This window comes from Thermobia domestica, chromosome 10 (genome assembly GCF_964235325.1).
Source record: "Thermobia domestica chromosome 10, izTheDome1.hap1.1, whole genome shotgun sequence".
Lineage (NCBI taxonomy): Eukaryota > Metazoa > Arthropoda > Insecta > Zygentoma > Lepismatidae > Thermobia > Thermobia domestica.
In genome coordinates, this window is record NC_137463.1 from 252,450,502 (window position 1) to 252,471,710 (window position 21,209).

Sequence of the window (21,209 nt, forward strand, 5' to 3'; positions counted from 1 at the left end):
TATATTTTTCAAAATTTTTGGATAGGCCCTGCCTACCCGCTAAATCCGCCACTGCTCACAGTACGTAAAAGGTGCCACACTTCACATCCTCTAGACATGTTTGGCCACATATTAAGCAAACAATGCAAAAGGATGCGTAAGATGGCCCTTATTCCCGAATATCCCGAATATCTAACCTTTCGATTTGATTGAAACTTAAAAAAAAAAAAAAAAAAAGTATTTCAATATTGATATTGATATTCTGTATTGTTGCTATTTACATTAACAATATAAATATGAAAATAGAAGTATATATGATACTATTTCATATAGTATAAAATTATCTATATAAGTCAAATCAGCTGATAAGGTGATGCCGAAAAAGGAGTTGTGATTCAGAACACTAACATTCTTTCTTAAGAGTTGCTTTATTCATCCTTTTGCATTGTTTATTTAATATATGTCAAACATATCTTGAAGATGTGAACTGTGATACCTTTTACGTATTGCGACACTTAGCATGTTAGAGATGAACTAATAAAAAAGTGAATAAAATCTTGATGAGAAACAATTTGATATTATACCGAATTAAGTATATTTTATGTGCGTTTCAGTTACAATGTCAAACGGCTTTCTTGCAACTAAGTCAATCAATTTTCCATTTGCCCGCAGGTATTTTTTTTTTAAATCACATTCATCTTTACCAAAGTAGATGTGAATAACACTGCTGATAAAGAACTGTATCCTGGTTATTTTTCCTAGAAGAACAACAAGGATAAGATCTAAAATTTATGATGAAACTTGAAGAAATAGTTATTCTTCTTACAGCCTCTGTTAGAATTACCAAATAGATTATTACGAATGCAAAACAAAATTCAAGAGGACAAATCCCAAGGAAAATTCAGAAGAAACGGACTAAATTCAAGGAACAGAATCATAGGCGCAGATTAATAAAAGAATGATTATTTTTTTCTTCAACTGTTATGAATCTAAAATGTTATCTGAAATTCTTCACTTTTCAGAAATAACATTAAAAAAAAAAAAAAAAAAAATGCTGAAAACCCAATAAAAGACGTAAGACTTCTATAGTAAGCATATATTTCACATTTTGATCTTTGCTAAAAAAAAAAAAAAAAAAAAAAATCTTGATCAGTATTTCAGAATTAAAATAAATATTTATACAATACTCATAATAAATACTGTTATATACTACTACACAAGAACAACATTTTTAAAATCAAATAGCATCAGAGTTACTTTTCGTAATTAAAATGAATAGTCTTACTGTAATATGCTAAATGTATTTCAAATGTATTAAAAGTATAATAAATAGGAATACCCAGAACGTCTCATATGAGTATTCGTGAAAGTAATTAAATCTAATCTGCCCTTTTATTATAACATGTTTACGTTTTATTGAGTTTTCAGCATTTTAAAAGAAAGAAAATATTATTTCAGCTGGAAAAAATACAGATAACATTTTAGAATATGATAATTGAAGGGAAAAAATAATCATATAGGGTGTGTCCTGGTACATCCAATACATACTCCTGTAATTTTGGCCCTTGGATTTTGTACTCGTCAGAATTTTTCTTGCATTTTGAAAACTTGGATTTGCCTCTAAATACTAATACCACATCAATTCTATACGCGGATGACACTACCCTACTTAACATAAATACAAGCTTTGAAGAAATGTATATAGAAGCTCAAGCTGCATTAATAGAGGCAGCGACCTCGTTTGAAAGAAATGGTTTTGTGCTAAATCAAGATTAAAAAAAAAAAGTAATGTTTAGTCTCAATCACTGCAATGATAGAGGAAAGTATGATGTATCTAAGGTTAAATTTCTTGGTATACGTATAGACAGCCAACTAACCTGGGAACAACATGTCAAATATGTATGTATAAAGCTCTCCCGAGTGCTCTTTCTGTTAACAAAATTGAAAGACACAGTTCTCTATGAGTATCTGAGGAATTCATATTTTGCATTTTTTTCACAGCATAATTAGATATGGGATTTTGCTTTGAGGTAACAGTAGCCGAGCACATGGTGTTCTAGTTTTGCAAAAGAAAGCCATCAGGATTATTGTTGAAACACATGATAAAGAACACTGTAAACCACTATTTATCAGGCTTAAGATAATGCCAGTAATTAATGTATATATTTACCAAGTGCTACTTTACACTAAGCAAAACCTGGCAAACACGACACTCAGGGATGAAGTACATACATGTAATACTAGATTGTGTAAGAAAATTGATATACCCTTCACTAGATTATCGAAGATCAAAAATAGTTATTTAGTTATAGGACCAAAGCTATTTAATAAACTAAGATCCTCCATACAGCAGCTGCCATTTAAGGTCTATAAGAAAAAGTTTGGTTAGTAACGAATCCATTTTACTCGATTCAAGAGTTTAGTGAATGTCAAGACATTGTGTCCTAATTTGCAGTGTCACTTTATTTCAAATATTATTAGGTTGTTTATTATAATATTAACCAATAACTGATTGTCTGTATGTAATGATTATTTTTTTTATATATATCTGTATCTATATGTATATCTCATTCAGACGTTGTCTATTGCTTGTAAAGCTCAATGACAATAAAATATTCTATTCTATTCTATTCTATTACTTCCCATCTTATACTACAGCCCTCGTTACCACAGCCATTTTATACATGAGTTCCGATCTGCATTCAAACACGCAAGCTTTTCATTGCTGCATTTCCCTAAAAATTTCCTCCTTGCATAGAATTCCCTGTCTCCAAAGATTAGGCGGAACGGGAATTTCCGCTGTGCCTAAAGGTAAGATCATTTAAAATATTCTCTACAGAGTCCTGGAGGGCTTTAGGTAGAACGGGAATGAATCTTTTTAATATAGCACCCCCTAGTTGGGGGAGTGTAAGGAGTTCATTTTCGGGGGAGGAGGGTTCGAAAATTTTAGGAGGGTGCTGGGGGGTGTTAGGAGGTGTAGATAAATCACTGATAGGGGCAGAAGTCAAGGGAGAGCTTTTGTGATGCCGCATTGTACCTTTGGATTCATAGTCTGGTCCATAGGGCTATCATGTTAATTACTTAGCTTTTTTCAAGATTTTTTTTTTTTTGACTAGAACTAAGAATTTCGAATTTTATAAACATTCTTTTTTAAGTATTTTCAATGATCGCAAAAAATCAAATATAACTTTTGTTTGCTATTGTACTAATATATATTTGTTATTCTATTTTGAATATTTTATAGATGTCTTTCCTGATATCAGGAACACTTTTTTCTTTTTGATAGGAAAATTTATATCTGTTTCCCACTTACAAATATATTTAGCTTTTTTTGTCATTTTGGTTGCACGTAATGGTTGTACGTATAATTTGAAAGAATTGAATTTTATTTGCCACCAGTATGGTGAAGTTTCGCAGATTTACTTAGTGCCTGACATGGGTTTCAACTATGTGAATTTATTGCCACTCATGAAATCTACTCTGTATACCAAACAATAATGGACATAACAGTGTAACTAGAAATGCAAAGGAGTTCAATGAAAACCGACTTTAAATTTAAACTTAAAAAGCTTCCATACTTATTTTAGGTCAATAAGTGATCAGAAATTAGAGGGAAAAGTAATCACATGATGATAAACATGTATTTACAACATTCAGTCACTTAATATAAACGCAGAGGAAAACAAGATAAAAGAGAAAGTATTTGTCCTTGAGAAATTATCCGTTCAGATTATTTGCTATATTCAAATATCCATCATAAAAATCCTCGAGTAAAGCTCTTCCTCACTCATATCATGAAGAAGATACTCATGAGCGTTGAAAGCTTTCAGGAAATTGCAATAAAAGAGCAAATGAAACTAAAACCTTTAAGAAAATATCGAAGTTGCATTACAGTGTAACTTTTCGTCTTACATAGATCATCTATTCCTCAAACTATTACTTACTAAATGTCCTTTTCAAGAAAGCTGATGATCCAAAACATTGCACTTCTCCATTATACAATATTGCAACTTTGTGACCCAAAACTCCAGCTTCTTCCATTTGGTGTGTTGACATCAGAATAGTGAGCTCACCACGAAATTTCTGCAGAATATACAATACAGATTATATCTATATCTATCTATTGCTTGTATCATACTTAAAGAAAACGCTCCACTAAATTACCTTCCAGATTCAGAAACAGAATACAAGATATCTCGATAGATCGTTTAAAACCATTCTATGCCGAATGAACATCCTTTTGTTAGCACGGGCTTCTACATAGGCACAAATAGAAGAGGAATACAACAAAATTACAAGCACTGACCAGTAGCAGAAGATGTGGAGTAGGAGCAGAAGAAAGGATAAAAAATAACAACAACAGAGGTGCTGTACTACCACGGATAAAATCGCATTTCTTTATTTCACTTATAGAACTCATCTTACAATGTATTTAACCTCGCTGCATCAGTATTTCGTTTCCGTTCAGTTGCCAATCTGCAAACTCAACACTTTTTTTTTCTCTTTTTTTAGTTCCAAAAGTCATTAATCCATGCAAGGTCGAAATACAATATTCTCTTGATTCCAACATCGGTTCTTCAATACGAATTACATGATTGCCTATTACGTCACTTCTCTTTTCCTTATTAAGTGTTCATGAAATCAGGTATCTGGCAACATTATACAGAGTGACCAGAAATACATGTTCGCTATTTCTTTCTTTATTTAAGGAAAATTTTCAGGATTCCAATTTCGGTCATTCTTCTTTCCTTAATTCTTATCATAATAATAACCATTTGTGCCTCATCTTTAATAAGACCCGTTATAAAGACGAAAACTTAACAAATCGTCTAGACCTATCACTACGATTGGAAACACTTAACTCAACGGCGGCTACTGTTGAAATTGATAATCAGATAATTCAGACTGAAAGTACCGAATGTGACATCAACATAAATACCAATTTCAATAAACAAAAAATTCGACCAATACCAACCGTTAGTGAACAAGTGTACATTTATTAATTACAGTTATGGTACTTTCTGCCCGCTCTGAGGGAAGTGATAATGACGATTTGATCCTGCTCAACCGGGACAGAAATATAGTGTTATTACCATATATATATATATATATATATATATATCAAAACACGTGTTTTTTTTTTTTTTTTTTTTTTTTAAGTGATTTTACAGTGTCTTTAACAGTGATTTCAAGTGTATCAGTGTTTCAGTGAAATTAACTTTCATTCATGACAAATGTTTTCTTTCTCAAAAATAATATTGAAGATTATTTTCTTTTCAGTGTGGGGGGTGTAAGGATCCCCATATCACAACACAAGCATATGCTCATAAAAGGCACGTGCTAATATTTACAAACAGGCAGACACGAAGGGAACCGAAAGAAGACGAACCACCCGAAGAGGACTTATAAAAGAGGAACCACAGAGGAAGCGGGCATCAGCTGACCGCTGATCGCAACCTGTCCTAGTAACCCTGGAGGCTGCTCTGAAGCGAATGGGTTCTCCTAGCCACAACTATACCCTGGAGGCTGTTATGAAGCGAAGGGGTTTTCCTTAACATTACCGTACCTCAAGAAGGCTGCTATGAGCTGAGGTCTCCTACAACCACATCCTTGGAAAATCCTGGAGTCTGCTATGAAGTGAAAGGGCTCTCCGTACGAAATGATATAACTTTCAACCTTGGTCATAATAGACACTTTGTTATAAGAACTTCTGTAAACACAAAAGGAACTATTTTTGTAATAAAATAGGTGAAGAGCCCTTATTGACTCTGCCTATAAAACATTTCAATATATATATATATATATATATATATATATATATATATATATATTAATTGTAAGTCATTGTTTTAAAATATATAATACGAGACACTATATATTGTTGTATATGGAGTTTTAAACTTTACGAACTGAAGAATATATTATATAAAATGAAAATAATATTGTTTGTGAATGCATTACAAGAAAGCTGCTGAACTGTTTGAAATGAATTTCTTGATACAGGGTGACAAGAAATAACCAGTACAAGGTTTGGCATATTCTGCCAAGAATGTAATATAAGATTTTTAAGTTTCGCATACCTTAATGTTGCTTTTCATGCTATTTAGTTGACTGTGAATAATATAGTGAATTAACTGTCTTAATTTCGTGTAATTCTGGTAATTGAATTCAAATGGTAAAATTTCAAATTAGAACAAACTTTCATTTAACATATGGACCACTTGTATATCAAGTGACATAAATCCAAAATATGAGAAAGAATATACTAATGCCTCTATTTACTTTTATACGTGGGTACTTTTTTTTTTTTTTTTGAGAAAAAAAAACATTTTCGTAAACATTAAGTTATAAGCAGTGTTGGAAGTGAAAAAAAAGCAGAGGCGGTATGTTTTATTATGATTTTGAATCGACATACCGCTTATCTAAATGTTGAAATGCAGTGGTGGTATGTTGTCTAAAAGATTGCATTTCTATTTTCCATAATGCATCAAAACCATGAATGAACTTTTCGTAATCACGTTGGGGTATGGAGAGGCTTTGCCTCCGCCTTTAACTTTCTGCGAAATCCCCATATGTTGTATTATAGAGAATTATACACGAAAATGCTCTAAAATAAATTTTTTAAACATATATTAACAATTTTTAAGCAATTTCTCGCGGGTAAACTCTCAGATTCCCCACTCGATTCAGGTATTCTAGACCCCCGAAAGGTTGTTATACAATTATTAAAAAGATGCAGAAACATGTTTTAATGAGAGTACATAAGCTCCATCAATTTAATATTATTGACACACCAAACAATAACCGAACGCTTAAGCAAAATAACAGATTTTTTTTATTGCAAAAGCTATACTTTTTTCTCGTAAATTCCGAACTTAGTTATGTATTTCTTTATCATTGTAGATAAAAGAAGTCCCGGCAAACTTATAACAATATTTTCCGATTTCAGTTTAAACGATTCACCTCATACACTGTCTTTTGTTTGGATTAGGCCCATGGGTGATTTCTTCCTGTCATGTGGCCTTATCTACAACCAACACTGCCAACACGAATTCTTGCGTAGGAGGAAGGGATGAACTTCTTTGTAGACAACTTTTTTTAAAACAAAAGATCGGGAAAATATAACAAAAATGTTTCTACATAAGAAATAAAATCTGACGTGCAAAGCAATTAATCAGTTACTGTGTACAAAAATTGGTTTATTAAACGTATATTAGCATCCACTTTCCAGTAACGGTATGTCTTGATCACTGAAAAACCAAAAATGGCTTGCCTTCATCACTGAGAAACCAGAGGCGATATGGCATACCACCGCATACCGTCTCACTTCGACTACTGGTTATAAGACTGCTAATATAAGGTGCTGTATAGTTATTGTTTTGATTGTCAACATATTACTGTTGTTTCTATTTTGTTCATGAGGTATTAAGCTTCAATTTCTCTTCTGGAAAATTTCAATTTTGTACTTAGGCCGTTTGGCATCAAGATACCCATATATAGAAAGTTGTCAAGAACTCACCAACAAGGTATTCCAAAAATCTGTTTGCGTCCCAGGATCCATTCCTTCTGTTGGTTCATCTAAAATTAAAATCTGAAACAAAATGAAAATAATTTCATAGTAGATTAAATTTAAATTTAAATGATAAATGTTTTCATGTTAATAATTAAATGCTCTATTGATACTTAACGGAAGAAATGTTGAAAAAAAAAATCAATTTTAGATTTAGGTTCAATAGAATTCAACTTTCAACCTATTGCCAGTGGAATTTCAAAGTACATAATATTAGGGCCAATATTTTCACTTTATACATTAATGTGTTATCCTATTTTATCATAAGTCAGTTTAACAGTGTAATACAAATGATTCAGGTACACTTCTAACTGCAAAATCAATAACACTAAATTTTATCAACTTGAGCACAAGTTTGCTAAGCATTAGAAACGTGGACAAATTTCTGTGTTGTCTAGTGGCTAATGAATATTCATTCGGTGTATATGGCCAGGATTTCTATTCCTGGTAGAGTTATTTGCCTCGGCGGTTGAGTAGTGGTTCGATTTCCACTTTAAGCAGTAGGAACGGCTCACAAAGCCTCCGGGTTGAAAAGACTTGAACCAGAAACCAAATCAACCAATAAACCTGGACAAGATGTAATCTTCCTCTAACTTAAAAATAAAACAAATGTAACGATTGGATGGATTGCGTCGTTTTCAACAACAAGGCTATATGAGATGGAGACATACAGTTTAAGATGGAACCACTGTAACGAGTTAAAATTTTTCAAAGCTCTCCCATGTGGAACTGAACCCTGACCCCATGTTTCAAAAGTGTACATACTAGGCACTAAACCAGCGAGAATGGTACAAATATAATAAATAAGCCTTGTCACTAAACTAACAATGACTTACATCAGAATGCTTTCAATCAAATTGTAAACAATTCAATTCAGTGAAATAGTTAAAGTTTATAGATATCTCGCCAGGTCTTACGATGGTGTATTGAATTTAAACACTATTTTAGTAATTACTTAAGGTAATAAGCTATCGCCTGTTTAAAATATTAACTATGACTCATCTTATTATACGTTACGATTTGTTACGAATTATTCCATTGACATATTTGCAGTGTTGCTTCATCACGAAGGTTAACATTACGAAGAATCACGAAAGTATATTATTGGTAAAATACTTAAAAGTCATGACAGACACCAAGAGATGTGATTAAGAGAAGCAGTTGAAGTTTCGAAGATTGCCCTGAAGATGATGGAAATTACCACCGAAAACGTTCCATAAATAAATATCTTGACTTATACCAAGGCGAGTCATAGTTAATACTATGTTGTTAATGATAGAAATCTATGTAATGATTATTCTGTTGGGATAATCGTTAGCTTTATCGGAGGTGTATTATACATCCTTTGATTTTTGTCATTACGTTACAACTGGAATGTGAAATACTAATACTTCTGACGAAGTCAGTCGGCAAACCAATGAAACAATTATAAAGAATTATTAGGTATATTTTATTAATAGACATAATATGTCGTATAATCTAACATGAACCTTGAATTGAAAGGAAGAAAAAAATAACATAAATTGATAGCAAAAAATGATTTGAAAGACCATCCTGTGGAACTTAAATTTAATATTATCTTTACCGGAGTAAAAGAAATAGTGTGTGTAACACAATGTGATCTGATGAACAATTTTACTACACATGACAAACCATACTAACCTTTGGTTTCGTAGCCCACGCCATGGCAAAATTTAGTTTCCGTTTGAGCCCACCAGAAAGATGACAAGGAAAAACATCAGCATAGCTCTCTAAGCCCAATTTCTTTAGCACACTTTCCAGTACGCCCTTCTTTTCTACTTCTTTACCCTTTTGCATCTGTGAAGTAGAAAGTAAAGTATTTAGCCTCCCTGTACTTTCAATCACTATCACGTGACTATTAATACATGGTAGCGCTCTGCGTGCTTCTCAGATTCTACTCTTTTCTGTAATATTTCGTTTCTTCTTGTAGTTTTCTTCCTGTTTCATGAAATTGTATGCGAAAACTTATAACATACTTTCTTTTGAAGTAAGATTTGAAGCTTTCCTGGCGGCGTATATGATAAAGTTCTTCTCGGGCAATCAGCCAAGTGAAAACCGGTGGATAGGCCAACGTTTCGAGAGCTGTTATCGTTCTCATCATCAGGTCAATTATGTAGAGATCAGTGGATATAAGTAATATATACTCTGAACTGGCGAAAATGCTGGTTCCTGATTGTCTGATAATCTCTACATAATTGCCCTGATGATGAGAACGATGACAGCTCTCGAAACGTTGGCCTATCCACCAGTTTTCACCTGGCTGATTGCCCGAGAAGAACTTTATCATACTTTCTTTTACTTGTGTTATGTTTTCATTTTTAAAAAGTAGGTAATTTGTTTTCCTTAGCAAAGAATATTGCAGAACCACCAACCGCTGGCTCCCTTTTCCTGAGGTCGTCACTTTCTCTTGTTTACATTGTGTTTTTACAGAGTTACCAACGGCTTAAAGTGTATGAAACTAAACGTGCTAGAGACAAAATCAGAAAGTAATCGAGAGTGAGAGAAAGTGCCGATAGCTAATAATAAATGTATCTTAAACGATCGGCATACGAACAACAGAGAGAATGATTATTTCAGAAATAATAAAAAAAAACATGCGTTTTCTTCTAATATTAAACGAGATGGCATGGCTATTTGAAAATAATAATAATTATTATTTAATAGTTATGATACATTTGTTGTGTCAGTGGCGTCGCAAGCAGTGGGCGATGACCCAGGACATCGCGCTTTCAGAGCCCTCACAAAGATCAACGAACCTAAATACAATTTGGCACTGACAAAGAATCATCGATTCAATAGTTAATAATGTAAATACTATATAAACAATTATGAGTTCGGATTTGTTTACATAAAACATTACATATTGGTGGTTTGAAACACTTATCATCTATTCTTGTAATATTAGGCTACTAACATAGGCGACAGGCAGTGAGCTTACTTTAACATTGCAGTAATGAAATCAAACAAATCTCTCATTTGCCTAGCACTAATAATATCATTGAGATTAATTGATTTCGAGAATTTATTATTATTATTCGCTATAAAAAAAAAAAAAAAAAAAAAAAAAAAAAAAAAACGGAAGCATTATAATCTTTTCTTACCCAAGGAATCCGCTAACATTTCTCGCCGAGGGCATCATAGGAATTTATTACGACGCTGTATGTTGCCACAATGAATTGAAATTAATTTCTTTATAATAAAAAGCGTTCGAGAAATGCTTCTCTCCAACGCAAGTGTAATGTTATACTGCAGTGTATCATTTTTTGTAAACCTCTCAGATTTTACTATGATTTTCAACATTGAAGCGAACGAGAATGCCGACTGATTTTGTTTTTCTTTTTGGTTCTTTGCCGAAAACAAAGAAGATATCTGCGGTAGATAAGACATGAAGCAGAGGTTAAAAAGAACGTTTAGGTGGTGAGGCCAATGCATGCACCGCGCAGATTTCAGTGAACTACAAACACACTGACAACTCCTTGTCTTATTTTTCGTGGAAAAATCCTAAATTCTTCTAAACACAATAATAAATAATATTGCACAACACTATTAAATAAATAATGTATTGAATGATATTTCAAACCTCTCTTACATTTTACACGACATTCGATCAAACAAAAATGAATGGATGGTATTTCAATTCGGACCCAGATTATTGCAACATATTCTGTAGTTGGTAACCCTGCTGCCAACGGATGTTTGATGTTAGTTTCACTTGTGGTCACGATCCGCTCACCGCTCTATCGACCTCTATATTCTTATGACAGAGAACGTAGGCCTTACTATGTATTTTCTATGCTCTTAAAATTTGTTTAGATGAATCTCCAGTGAATTGAGCTCTATATTTTAATTTCTAATGATAACATTTATGGAATTTGATTACTGTAAATATATTTTACATCTAATTTTGCTTTCTTATTATGATAAAATTGTCTCTCGTTCAAGAAAAACGGGAATGCATAACTCTCAAAAGCTAAGAAACTTATTTTACTTACCGATAACGAAAACTGTATATGCTCTTTCACAGTTAAATCATCAAAATATATATCGTTCTGTGGACACTTTGTTAAGGATTGTCGACGCTTAGCTGTTCTCTTGCCTACTTCATAATTTTCTATATAAACGCTGCCACAAGCAGCTTCTTCATTACCTAAAATCAAATGTGAGATATACAATATTTTGATATATTTTCAGTAGACTCCTTATAGAAAATTTTTGATAAGTATACAATATATTGGAGTTCTATTCGCTTAATATTTTATATATATATATATATATATATATATATATATATATATATATATATATATATATATATATATATATATATATAGAGAGAGAGAGAGAGAGAGAGAGAGAGAAAGAGAGAAATATACATATAGATATATATATGTATGTGTGTGTGTGTCTAACATCTTAAAATTGCCCACACGAAGAAAAACCGTAACCTTTGACATGTTCAAAACTGACTACAGATTAAGTTAATTGATTTGACTTCTTTCTTTGTGGAGGGCACGGTGACTCAGTGGTAGAGCGTTCACTTCTGGTGCTTGGGGTCCCTGGTTCGATCCCAGCTCGCGCCGTGTGGACTTTGTGATGGACAAACACCGTGCTCGTGGGTTTTCTCGGGGTTTTCCCGTTTCCTCCATTCCACCATTTCATTCATCTCTCATCATCATCGTCTCCTTTAGCCTAATCGGCATAACCGTGGGACGTAAAATTTAAAGATTTCATTTTTCGTTTTTTTTTTGTTTAACGTTCTACGATTATGCACCGAGGGTAAAGAAGACGGCGAGACTGAGGTAGGAGATAACTATAAAATGAAATAAGTGAGAGAAAAAGGGGCAACGCTGAGGAAACCCAGGCACAAAAGTGATTGATTTGGATTTTAGCTTTATGTTTCTGTTCAACAGCAAAGTTAAAACAACAGAAAGTACAGTTTATGTGGGCTGTGAACTAAGATGAAGCTCGCATCCGTTGCAGGTGCTTGGTCCACTAACCATAATGTAAGATTATCATTAACTATGTGGTTTATGTTAGCTTAGCTTTACTTTAATCACTTAATAAAATATTCTCATTCTACCTACTTTTCTTCATTTACTTTCATTAATCATGTCTTCTTCAGCGTAAAGAACGGGCTTTGAACTAAAAATATTACGTTTATTTCAAAGTTTTCACATCAAAAAATGCTTGAATTTATACCTAACAAACATCGGTGTTATATAAGGGGAAAGAAACTTTAATCTTCACGGTTAATAATATTATTACCCTTTTCTGAATCTTGGGTTTTTGGGGTATTTTTTAGACTTTCAGTCAAGCAGCTACTGCATCGTCACTATTTATACTAGGATCATGGTTCATATCTCATTCTCTTTAGAATGGAGCAGGATTTCAAATAGTATCATTTACATGCGCATACCATATACCAGGAGAGAGAAAAGTGATGCCAAAGGAAAAATTTCGGGGAAAAAATCACACTTTGGGCCCCTCTGGAACGGCCCTGTGTGAATGTAGAGATCTCAAAAAATCTGATAAATAGTACTTGGTATACTGAATGTGTGTGCCAAATTTCAAGTTTCTATCTTGAATAGTAAGAGCGGGAGAAATTTTATCAAGAATCCCCACAATGCCCCAAATTACCGCAAAAGGCCCTGATCTCAGGTAAAAAATTTCCTGAGACATCTCTATTTACCCTAGGACTATAATCCGCCAATCATTCTCTTCAGAATAGAATTGACTTTCAGACGATACGACTCACGTGTCTCCATCATGTATCAAACAGGGAAAATCCCGAAGAAAAAAGATTTTTTGGTAAAATATTCCTGTTTTCAACTTTTTGCCCCTATGGACCCCCTGTTTTAACACAGAGATCTGAGAAAAATCTGTTAAATACTATTGGGTGGACTGAATGTTTATGCACAATTTCAATCTTCTAGGTGCAAAAGTAAGCCCGTATAGTATATATATATATATATATATATATATATATATATATATATATATATATATATATATATATATATATGTATATATATATATATATATACCGACAATGTTCCATATTCCCGTATACAGAAGGATATTTTGTAAAAATTCCCTGAGACATCCCTAATTACCCTAGGATCATGGTTTGCACATCATTCTCTTCAGAATAGAACTGCCTTTTAGACGGTGCCATTTACGGGTCCCCATAATGTATCTGAGGCGTAAAAATAGTGAAAAAGCTTTTTTTGGTAAAAAAAAAGAATCCTTTTTTTAATCTTTTTTGTCCCCCTGGACCCCCTTCTGCTAACGCAGAAATCTAAAAAAAACTGGTAAATACTACTCGGTGGACTGAATGTTTGTGCAAAATTTCAATCTTCTACGTGCAAAAAATAATGCACATAGGCTTAATAAAAGAAAATATATTGTTTAAAATTATGACTTCATCACTTCCTATGTCTCGACGCATAGGAAGGTGTGAAACCATACGTAACGTCTTCTACAATGCCTCTGGACTTGAAAAAAAAAAAAAAAAAAAAACCGGACGAAAAAGCTCAAATAGGAGAGTTATAACGCAATGTACCATGAAACACTCGTATCGTACAAATTGTACGATAAGATCCCGAAAGGGTTACCAGTTTATTATTATTATTAGCGATTATTTTCAGTCTTCTCCTCCACCCTCTCAGCTTGCCTGGAGCTTTGAGAGGAACCTAACCCAAAGCCTTTAGCTTGCTCGGAGCTCTAGGTCTCTTTTCCTCCCTATTTAGTTTCCATGAAGCTCTGTTGGAATTTCTAACCTCATCACATAGCTTGCGTGGAGCTTTGTGAGCTTTAACCATCTCTGCTTGAGTGGAGCATTGGGTATCCTAAATTCACTCCCTTCTTCTCTATGCTGCTCTGGCCTTGGGGTACTATATTTTACCCAAGTATTAGAGGATTTTACATTATAGTGATTTTTATCATACTGCTTATAGAAAGGAGGATTTTGTAATAAAACTTGGTGGTGGGAGAAAGCGATTTCGGAGTATAATTTAGCTCTACCTATGATCTACAGGGTGGTCCGGAAGTGGGAGTAGTCCCCCTTTAGTTTCAACAGTATAATGTTAGTTATGGTAGAATGTCTGTACACAGTTACCTTGAAGTCTTAGGAGTCATAAACATCGGTAAGATCACCATCCATGTCGTAACACAGCTGAATTCTGCACCAAGTTCTCGCAGACGTTTGCAGAGATACTCCGGAGTCACGAGAGTCACGAGGGAGAAGGCGTGTTCCACAGCTGCTCGTAATTCCTGCGTTGTGTGATATCGAGTGTTTCTTACTTGTTGCTTTACGAAAACCCAGAGAGCATTGTCTGGTGTCGTCAGATCGGAACTTCTTGGAGGTCAGGCAAAGGGACCTGGTGAAGGCTGTAGAATACGCCTTCACCCTCGTGACTTCGAAGTATCTCCACAAAACATCTCCAAGAACTTGGCGCAGAATTCATCTGTATTACGAGATGGATGGTGATCATACCGGTGTTTATGACTCTTAAGACTTCAAGGTAACTGTATACAGACATTCTACCATAACTAACGCTATACTGTTGAAACAAAAGGGGTGTGGATACGCCTACTTCCGGATCACCCTGTACTTGTATACCTGCATAAGCAAAACTTTACTGTATGCAGTTACTTTCCACGAAAAAAAAAAAAAAAAAGAAAGAAAACTGTTAAGAATACTGATATGTCACAATGAGAAACTTTTCAGTTTTGGTTTAATATAAATATCTTTTCCATTATTTTTGGTAACCATTACAATTTTGTATCCAACAATACTGCAAGCTTTCCATGTATACGTTGATGCAAGTATCATTTCTTAAGGTTCTCCTGTTTCCTCTTACTTTCCTCATTCACTATTTTATTCATTAACATCATCACCGTCTCCCTTAGCCTTTAGGACGATCAACTAAAAAAAACGAAAATATTGTAAATCTTGTTATATTTGTTTTAATGTATTTTATCTCTTATTTTTGGTTCACTATTACATTACATCAAAAGCCATGGCAATTAAAACGAAGCCGTTGGTATCAAATATAGAAGTAGGAGGGGAGAAAATAGAACAAGTGACTAGTTTTCGATACATGGGTAGTATTATTAGTGATGATATGAAGTGTGATCGTGAAGTATAAGCCAGGTTTAATGGTGAAAGAAGCCTTTCCAAGGAGGAGAATACTATTTTGTGAGAGACTAAATAAAGAGTTGAGAAAAAGACTCATAAAATGCTTTGTATGGAGTATTATACTGTATGGATCAGAAACATGGACATTAAGTATAAATTATGAAAATTAACTGGAAGCTTTCGAAATGTGGGTGTAGACAAGAATGGAGAGAATTAGCTGGGTCGAGTGGAAAACAAATGACAGGGTATTAGAAAGATCAGGGAGAAATGAACAATTTTAGATATTAAGTTATTAAGAACAGGAAGAGAAGCTGGTTGGGACATTGGATAAGAAGGAACTATATTATGAGAGACATGCTAGAGGGTATGGTGGCAGGAAAGAGAGGGAGGAGGAGAAGGAGATGACAACTAATGGACGATATCCAAACAGAATAATCGTACGTGAAAACGAAGACGTTAGGGGAAGACCGTGGAGTATGGATGCTTGTCAGCAGCGACAAGTGACCTGCCAATAATGACAGAATACCTATGATGATGATTACATTTGAATATTTAAGAATAATTTAAGCTTTTCACTTTTCTTTTAATGTAACTATGATACATCTTATTCTAACTAATCTATTATAATTTTGTACCCAATTATACTGTAAGCTTTTCACGTTAGTTTTAACTAAATATCCATGATCTTGTTTCTAGTTCACTATTATAATTCAGTAATATTCAATATCGTTGTACAACATTGTAAATATATTATTTAAAAAATGTAACTGTATTATTTTTTTTATGTTTTTAACTGAAAATACGGAATCTCAATTGAGGCTAAAAAGAAAGAAAACTATATGCCTACACGAAGTCATGTTTTAGACGTGAACCAAATATCAGAAATATCTAAACCTGACCTAAAGAACTCACCTGTAATAATATTTAACAATGTAGTTTTCCCACTTCCATTGACACCCAAGAGAACAGTGATTGAATTTTCGCAGATATCAAAGTTAATATTTTTCAACACGTTCTTCTTTACTCCACGATTGTTTCTGTAATATTTTCCTAAAGCTCTAATTCTTATTATCTTCCGACAGCTACAGCTTTCAAAATACTTCTGATTAATTTCCTTGAACTGGTTAGATGTTTGGGAAGAGTGTCTCTGAAAGTACATTAAGTATATAATAGATTTCACAATATTGCGAGTAGTGATGATATTTGGTGGGAAACAAGCAAAAAGGCTAATATTCACCGCAAAAAATAACAGAGTTTTTTTCTTCTACATGTAAGAAGCGCTTTCGAGAGAAATTTCTGCCATCATCAGCCTGCTTAAAATTCAAAAACAATTAAAAAAAAAACATGACGGAGAATGTGAAAAGGCACTAGAATAACTGAACATATCCGTACTTCAAAATCTCGAAGCCCGCAAGAGCTGGTCTAGCAATGCATCTTAGAGATTATAACCATAACATTGCAGAGTCATCCTTAATTGAAAAAGCAAAAACAGCAACGGAACGAAGAATCAAAGAATTATATTAATATATCCGTAAAGGGAAACCCATACTTAATCTAGATAAGGGTGAAATAAATACGATTTGGAGTAATCTTTCCACTACATACTTTCGCCATCTGGAAAGCAAGGAAAGAAAACAGTGAAATGCAGTGAACAATGACAGTGAGTGCTATTTCCATGTGTTTAATTTTTGACAGAAGATTTGTATCTTACTTCTTTTAACCATTCTTTGCCTTTTCACATTCTCCTTCATGTTTTTAATCCTTTCTGAATTTTAAGCAAGCTGATGATGGAGTAACTTTTTTCCGAAAGCGCTTCGTACATGTAGAAGAAAAAACACTTCTATTTTTTTGCGGTGAGCATTAGCCTTTTTCCTTGTTTCTCACTATATAGACTGCTTTCAACATAAGGTAAACATGTCCGGATGATTATGTTGAAACTGTAGTGAAAAAATTTCTATTATTATTACAGTAAAACCTGTCTTCAACGGACCCTTTATTAAACGGAAAACTGTCTTAAACGGAAATATTTCACGGTCCTATGAATTTTGGAGAACAAAACGTTTAAAAAGTCCCTTTATTAAGCGGAAATTGTGTTACGCGGACAACGGAAAGAAAAATAAACATTTAACGGAAAATTCTGAGTTCCGGACTACAGCGTTTAGAAGATGTTTAGACATTTTGTGAGACATATACATTATACTGTCTGCGATAAAATGTTCGTTCTTTTGTTAAATATTTCTGGACAGTGTAGACCTTCCCCAACCACTACTCATATTTACCCCCACAAATTGTCCTTAATCCCCGCAACTTAATCAAGAATCATACGGAATGTCGGAAAGAAGAAAACGAGATAGAGGAAGAAGAGGAATACGATACGGAGTTCGAAGAAGAGTGTAGAATAAATACATATCAAGATGCTCTCAGAAGTTTAAAGGAAGTGCAAAAATTTGCCTTATGGAAAAATGATTCTGATTCATTTAGTATAATTTCTCAGGCTAAAGTGTATGCGGAAAGTCAAGCAGCCAAGCAGCAATGTACACAGAAAACCCTGCTTGGCTATTAGAAAAATAAAGAAAACGTATGTATAGTATATTTTGTATTCATATTAATTTTTTTGTGTATTTATTCGTAGAAGAAAGAAGCACTGTAATCGAACAATGTACGTACAGCAATATATTTTCTCAGTATGCCCCTTTATAAGCATGTATTTTTTTTTTAAAGGAAAGGTCTACCTCCACTAAGCGGAAACCTGACTTTAACGGAAATTTTTGCAAGTCCCGCTCGATTCCGCTAAAGACAGGTTTCACTGTATTATTATTACATTCTATGTTTAACCAAGTTAAACTATGATCAGGTACTAAAAGTTATAAGTAGAAGCAAGCAGGAGAACGAGGAACGAACATATAATATATGTAAATAATAAAATTTTATCACATTATATTGACCTCGTTCTGTATAGCTTTTACAAGTTGTATTTCTTCTTATTTTGTAAAGTTGTTTCAGCTATTTGGGTGTGTTCTTTGTCTATGGACTCCAGTCGAAGTTTTCTTAGTGAAGAAAGCATATGACAAGTTATAACGATCACCAAATAACCACACAGATGAACGAACACAATAAAACTGTAGAGGTTAACCAAACAGTGAAAAGTAATTTAAAAACATATAAAATGGAAGTGACACATCAGAATCTTCAGAGGTGTTGTACATGGTGCAATGACAACAGAACAAGGAATGCAAACGTGCTATTTCATCGGATTAGTAAATCTTTACCCTCTTCCCCAACACTGGGCAAATGCTACAGCAATCATACAATATTAACTTCAAACAGTCTTCGCTTGACTCTCCCCAGTATGCAACTATGCAACAATGGTAGCGGCTCTTTCATAGTTTGAACCATATCACAATATTCTGCTACCACTTTGTTGCATTGGGCAGCTGAGTCACATTATAAGCATATCAAGGAAGTTTAGGTGACTACGTCTACCCAATAGTATAAATATTATTTGCGGACCTATTCGAGCACAATAAGAATATTGTCAAATATTTTGGAGTCAGAGACCAAGTAGTAGAACAGTTATTTAAACTGACGATTTGAAAAGAAGATATCACTAAGTCTATGGCCTATGAAACTCGGAGGTTCAATGCTGAGTTTACAAAAGCTCCTCACTGACTTCTATCCTTAGCCAACTGGATTCAGTCTAGTTTTTAGTTCTTACTTTTGCGAGATCCATCTTAATAATGTCCTCCCATCTGCACCTAGATCTTCCTAGTGCTCCTTTTCCGATTGGATTTCCAGTTAAAACATAAAAAAAGTCCCAACTTTCTTTCGTTCTGACTATACGACCTGCCCACCTGAGCCTCCTAGGCTTGATGACCATAATAATGTTTGATCAACGGTGTAAATTATGCAGTTCCTCATTATCAAGTTTCCTCCTTTCGCCACTCTCCTTCCTCTTGGGTCTGAATATTCGTCTCTGAGTATATCGTCAAATACTTTCAGTCTGCGTTCTTCTCTCAGAGTAAGCGATCATGTTTCGCAACCATACAGCACAATATGCATGATTATCCTTTTATATATTTGAAGCTTCAAATTCCTCGACAGAATTAGAAACGACATAAGATTTTGAAATGAACAACAACACAAGTTGCTTGCTTTCAGTCGAAAGTTAATTTCTTCGTCGATACGGTTTTGGTCTAATTATATTGATCCTGAATATCTGAAAGTTTCCACTCTGTCGAAAGTATTATTTGATATTTCGACCTATTTATAATTTACAATATTATGATCTCAGTAAATTTCCATGTACTTAATTACCTCTGCATTTATATCTATATCAATGTCTTTCCGCGCGTTTAATAAAACTTCTGGATTTCTTTCTCCTGTTCTCTCATCATCCCTTATCAGATTTTTCATCATCAGCATAGACCAAAACGTGGTGCATCCATTCAACTCTAGGCCCTGGTTGCTATCTTTGATCTTTCTCATACCATATTACCGAACAAAGTTGAATAACAATGGCGACAGCGCAGTTCCTTGTTTCAGGTCATTCTCGACGTAAAAGTTCGTAGTCAAGAATTTTTCTACTCAAGCCTTACTTTGGGATTCATTTCTACTCATCTTAGTCTACGTAGCTTTTTTCGTACTCCAAATTCTGTAAGATTATTGTACGACGCTTCACGATTAACCAAAATGTAGGTCATTTTAAAATCAAGAAACAATTGAAGTAAGGGATTATTGTATTCCCGTTTCTTTTCGACTATTTGTTGAATGGTAAATACCTGAACGATAGCTGATCGATTTTGCCTAAATTCGCACTGATAATTTACAACAATTTCATCTGCGTATAAAGTTAATCTTGCTAATTAAATGTTTGAGAGGATTTTATAGGATGTTGACAGAAGAGAAATGCGTCAATAATTACTAATATGAGTTTTGTCGCCTTTCTTGTGATTTGGAACAATGATTGATTCTATCCACTTTTGTGGCAATTCCTCCTTGTTCCAGATAATGAGAATGAGTTTGTGTATCTTGTTTCACAATTCTTTCCCTCCAGCTAAAATTAACTCAGCAGGAATTTCGTGTACACCCGGAGATTTGTGTTTCTTTAGTTTATATATATATACTGCTTAATACTTGTGTTCGGTTAGGCTCTAGAATATATGGTTCTACTGTGTTCACTTCCCTTTCTCCACGCACATAATTTTTTGGCTACGCGTTAACCAAAACGCCAAACAATCTTTTCATGTATTCAAGAGGCTATCTGTATCAGTGAGAATTGTACCGTCTGCTTTCTTTAGTATATAAGCGAGAGGTTGATAGCTTTTCTTAATTTCGTTGATGCTCTTATACATGTCAAGAATGTTTTTGTTTTAAGTTCATTAATGTTAGCTTTTAAAAAATTGCGTTTCTTTCTTCTAAATATTTTGGATGTCAACGAAAGTTTAGCTATTTACATCGTTCGGATTTTGTAGCCAACCCGGTTTTGCATGTTTTTACTTC

The 21,209-nt window shown here is 33.8% G+C and overlaps 1 protein-coding gene across 1 annotated transcript in view; it reads right to left on the reverse strand.

Annotated features, from left to right (window-relative positions):
• LOC145662203 (phospholipid-transporting ATPase ABCA3-like) overlaps nt 1-21,209 on the reverse strand; it is a 211,910-nt gene that overhangs the window by 181,343 nt on the left and 9,358 nt on the right. The window contains exons 3-7 of the mRNA XM_081727537.1: nt 16,623-16,857; nt 11,563-11,717; nt 9,212-9,367; nt 7,499-7,570; nt 3,924-4,062 (exon numbers count right to left, since the gene is read on the reverse strand). Of these exons, the coding sequence (XP_081583663.1) occupies nt 3,924-4,062; nt 7,499-7,570; nt 9,212-9,367; nt 11,563-11,717; nt 16,623-16,857 (757 nt within the window). The remainder of the gene's footprint in view (nt 1-3,923; nt 4,063-7,498; nt 7,571-9,211; nt 9,368-11,562; nt 11,718-16,622; nt 16,858-21,209) is intronic.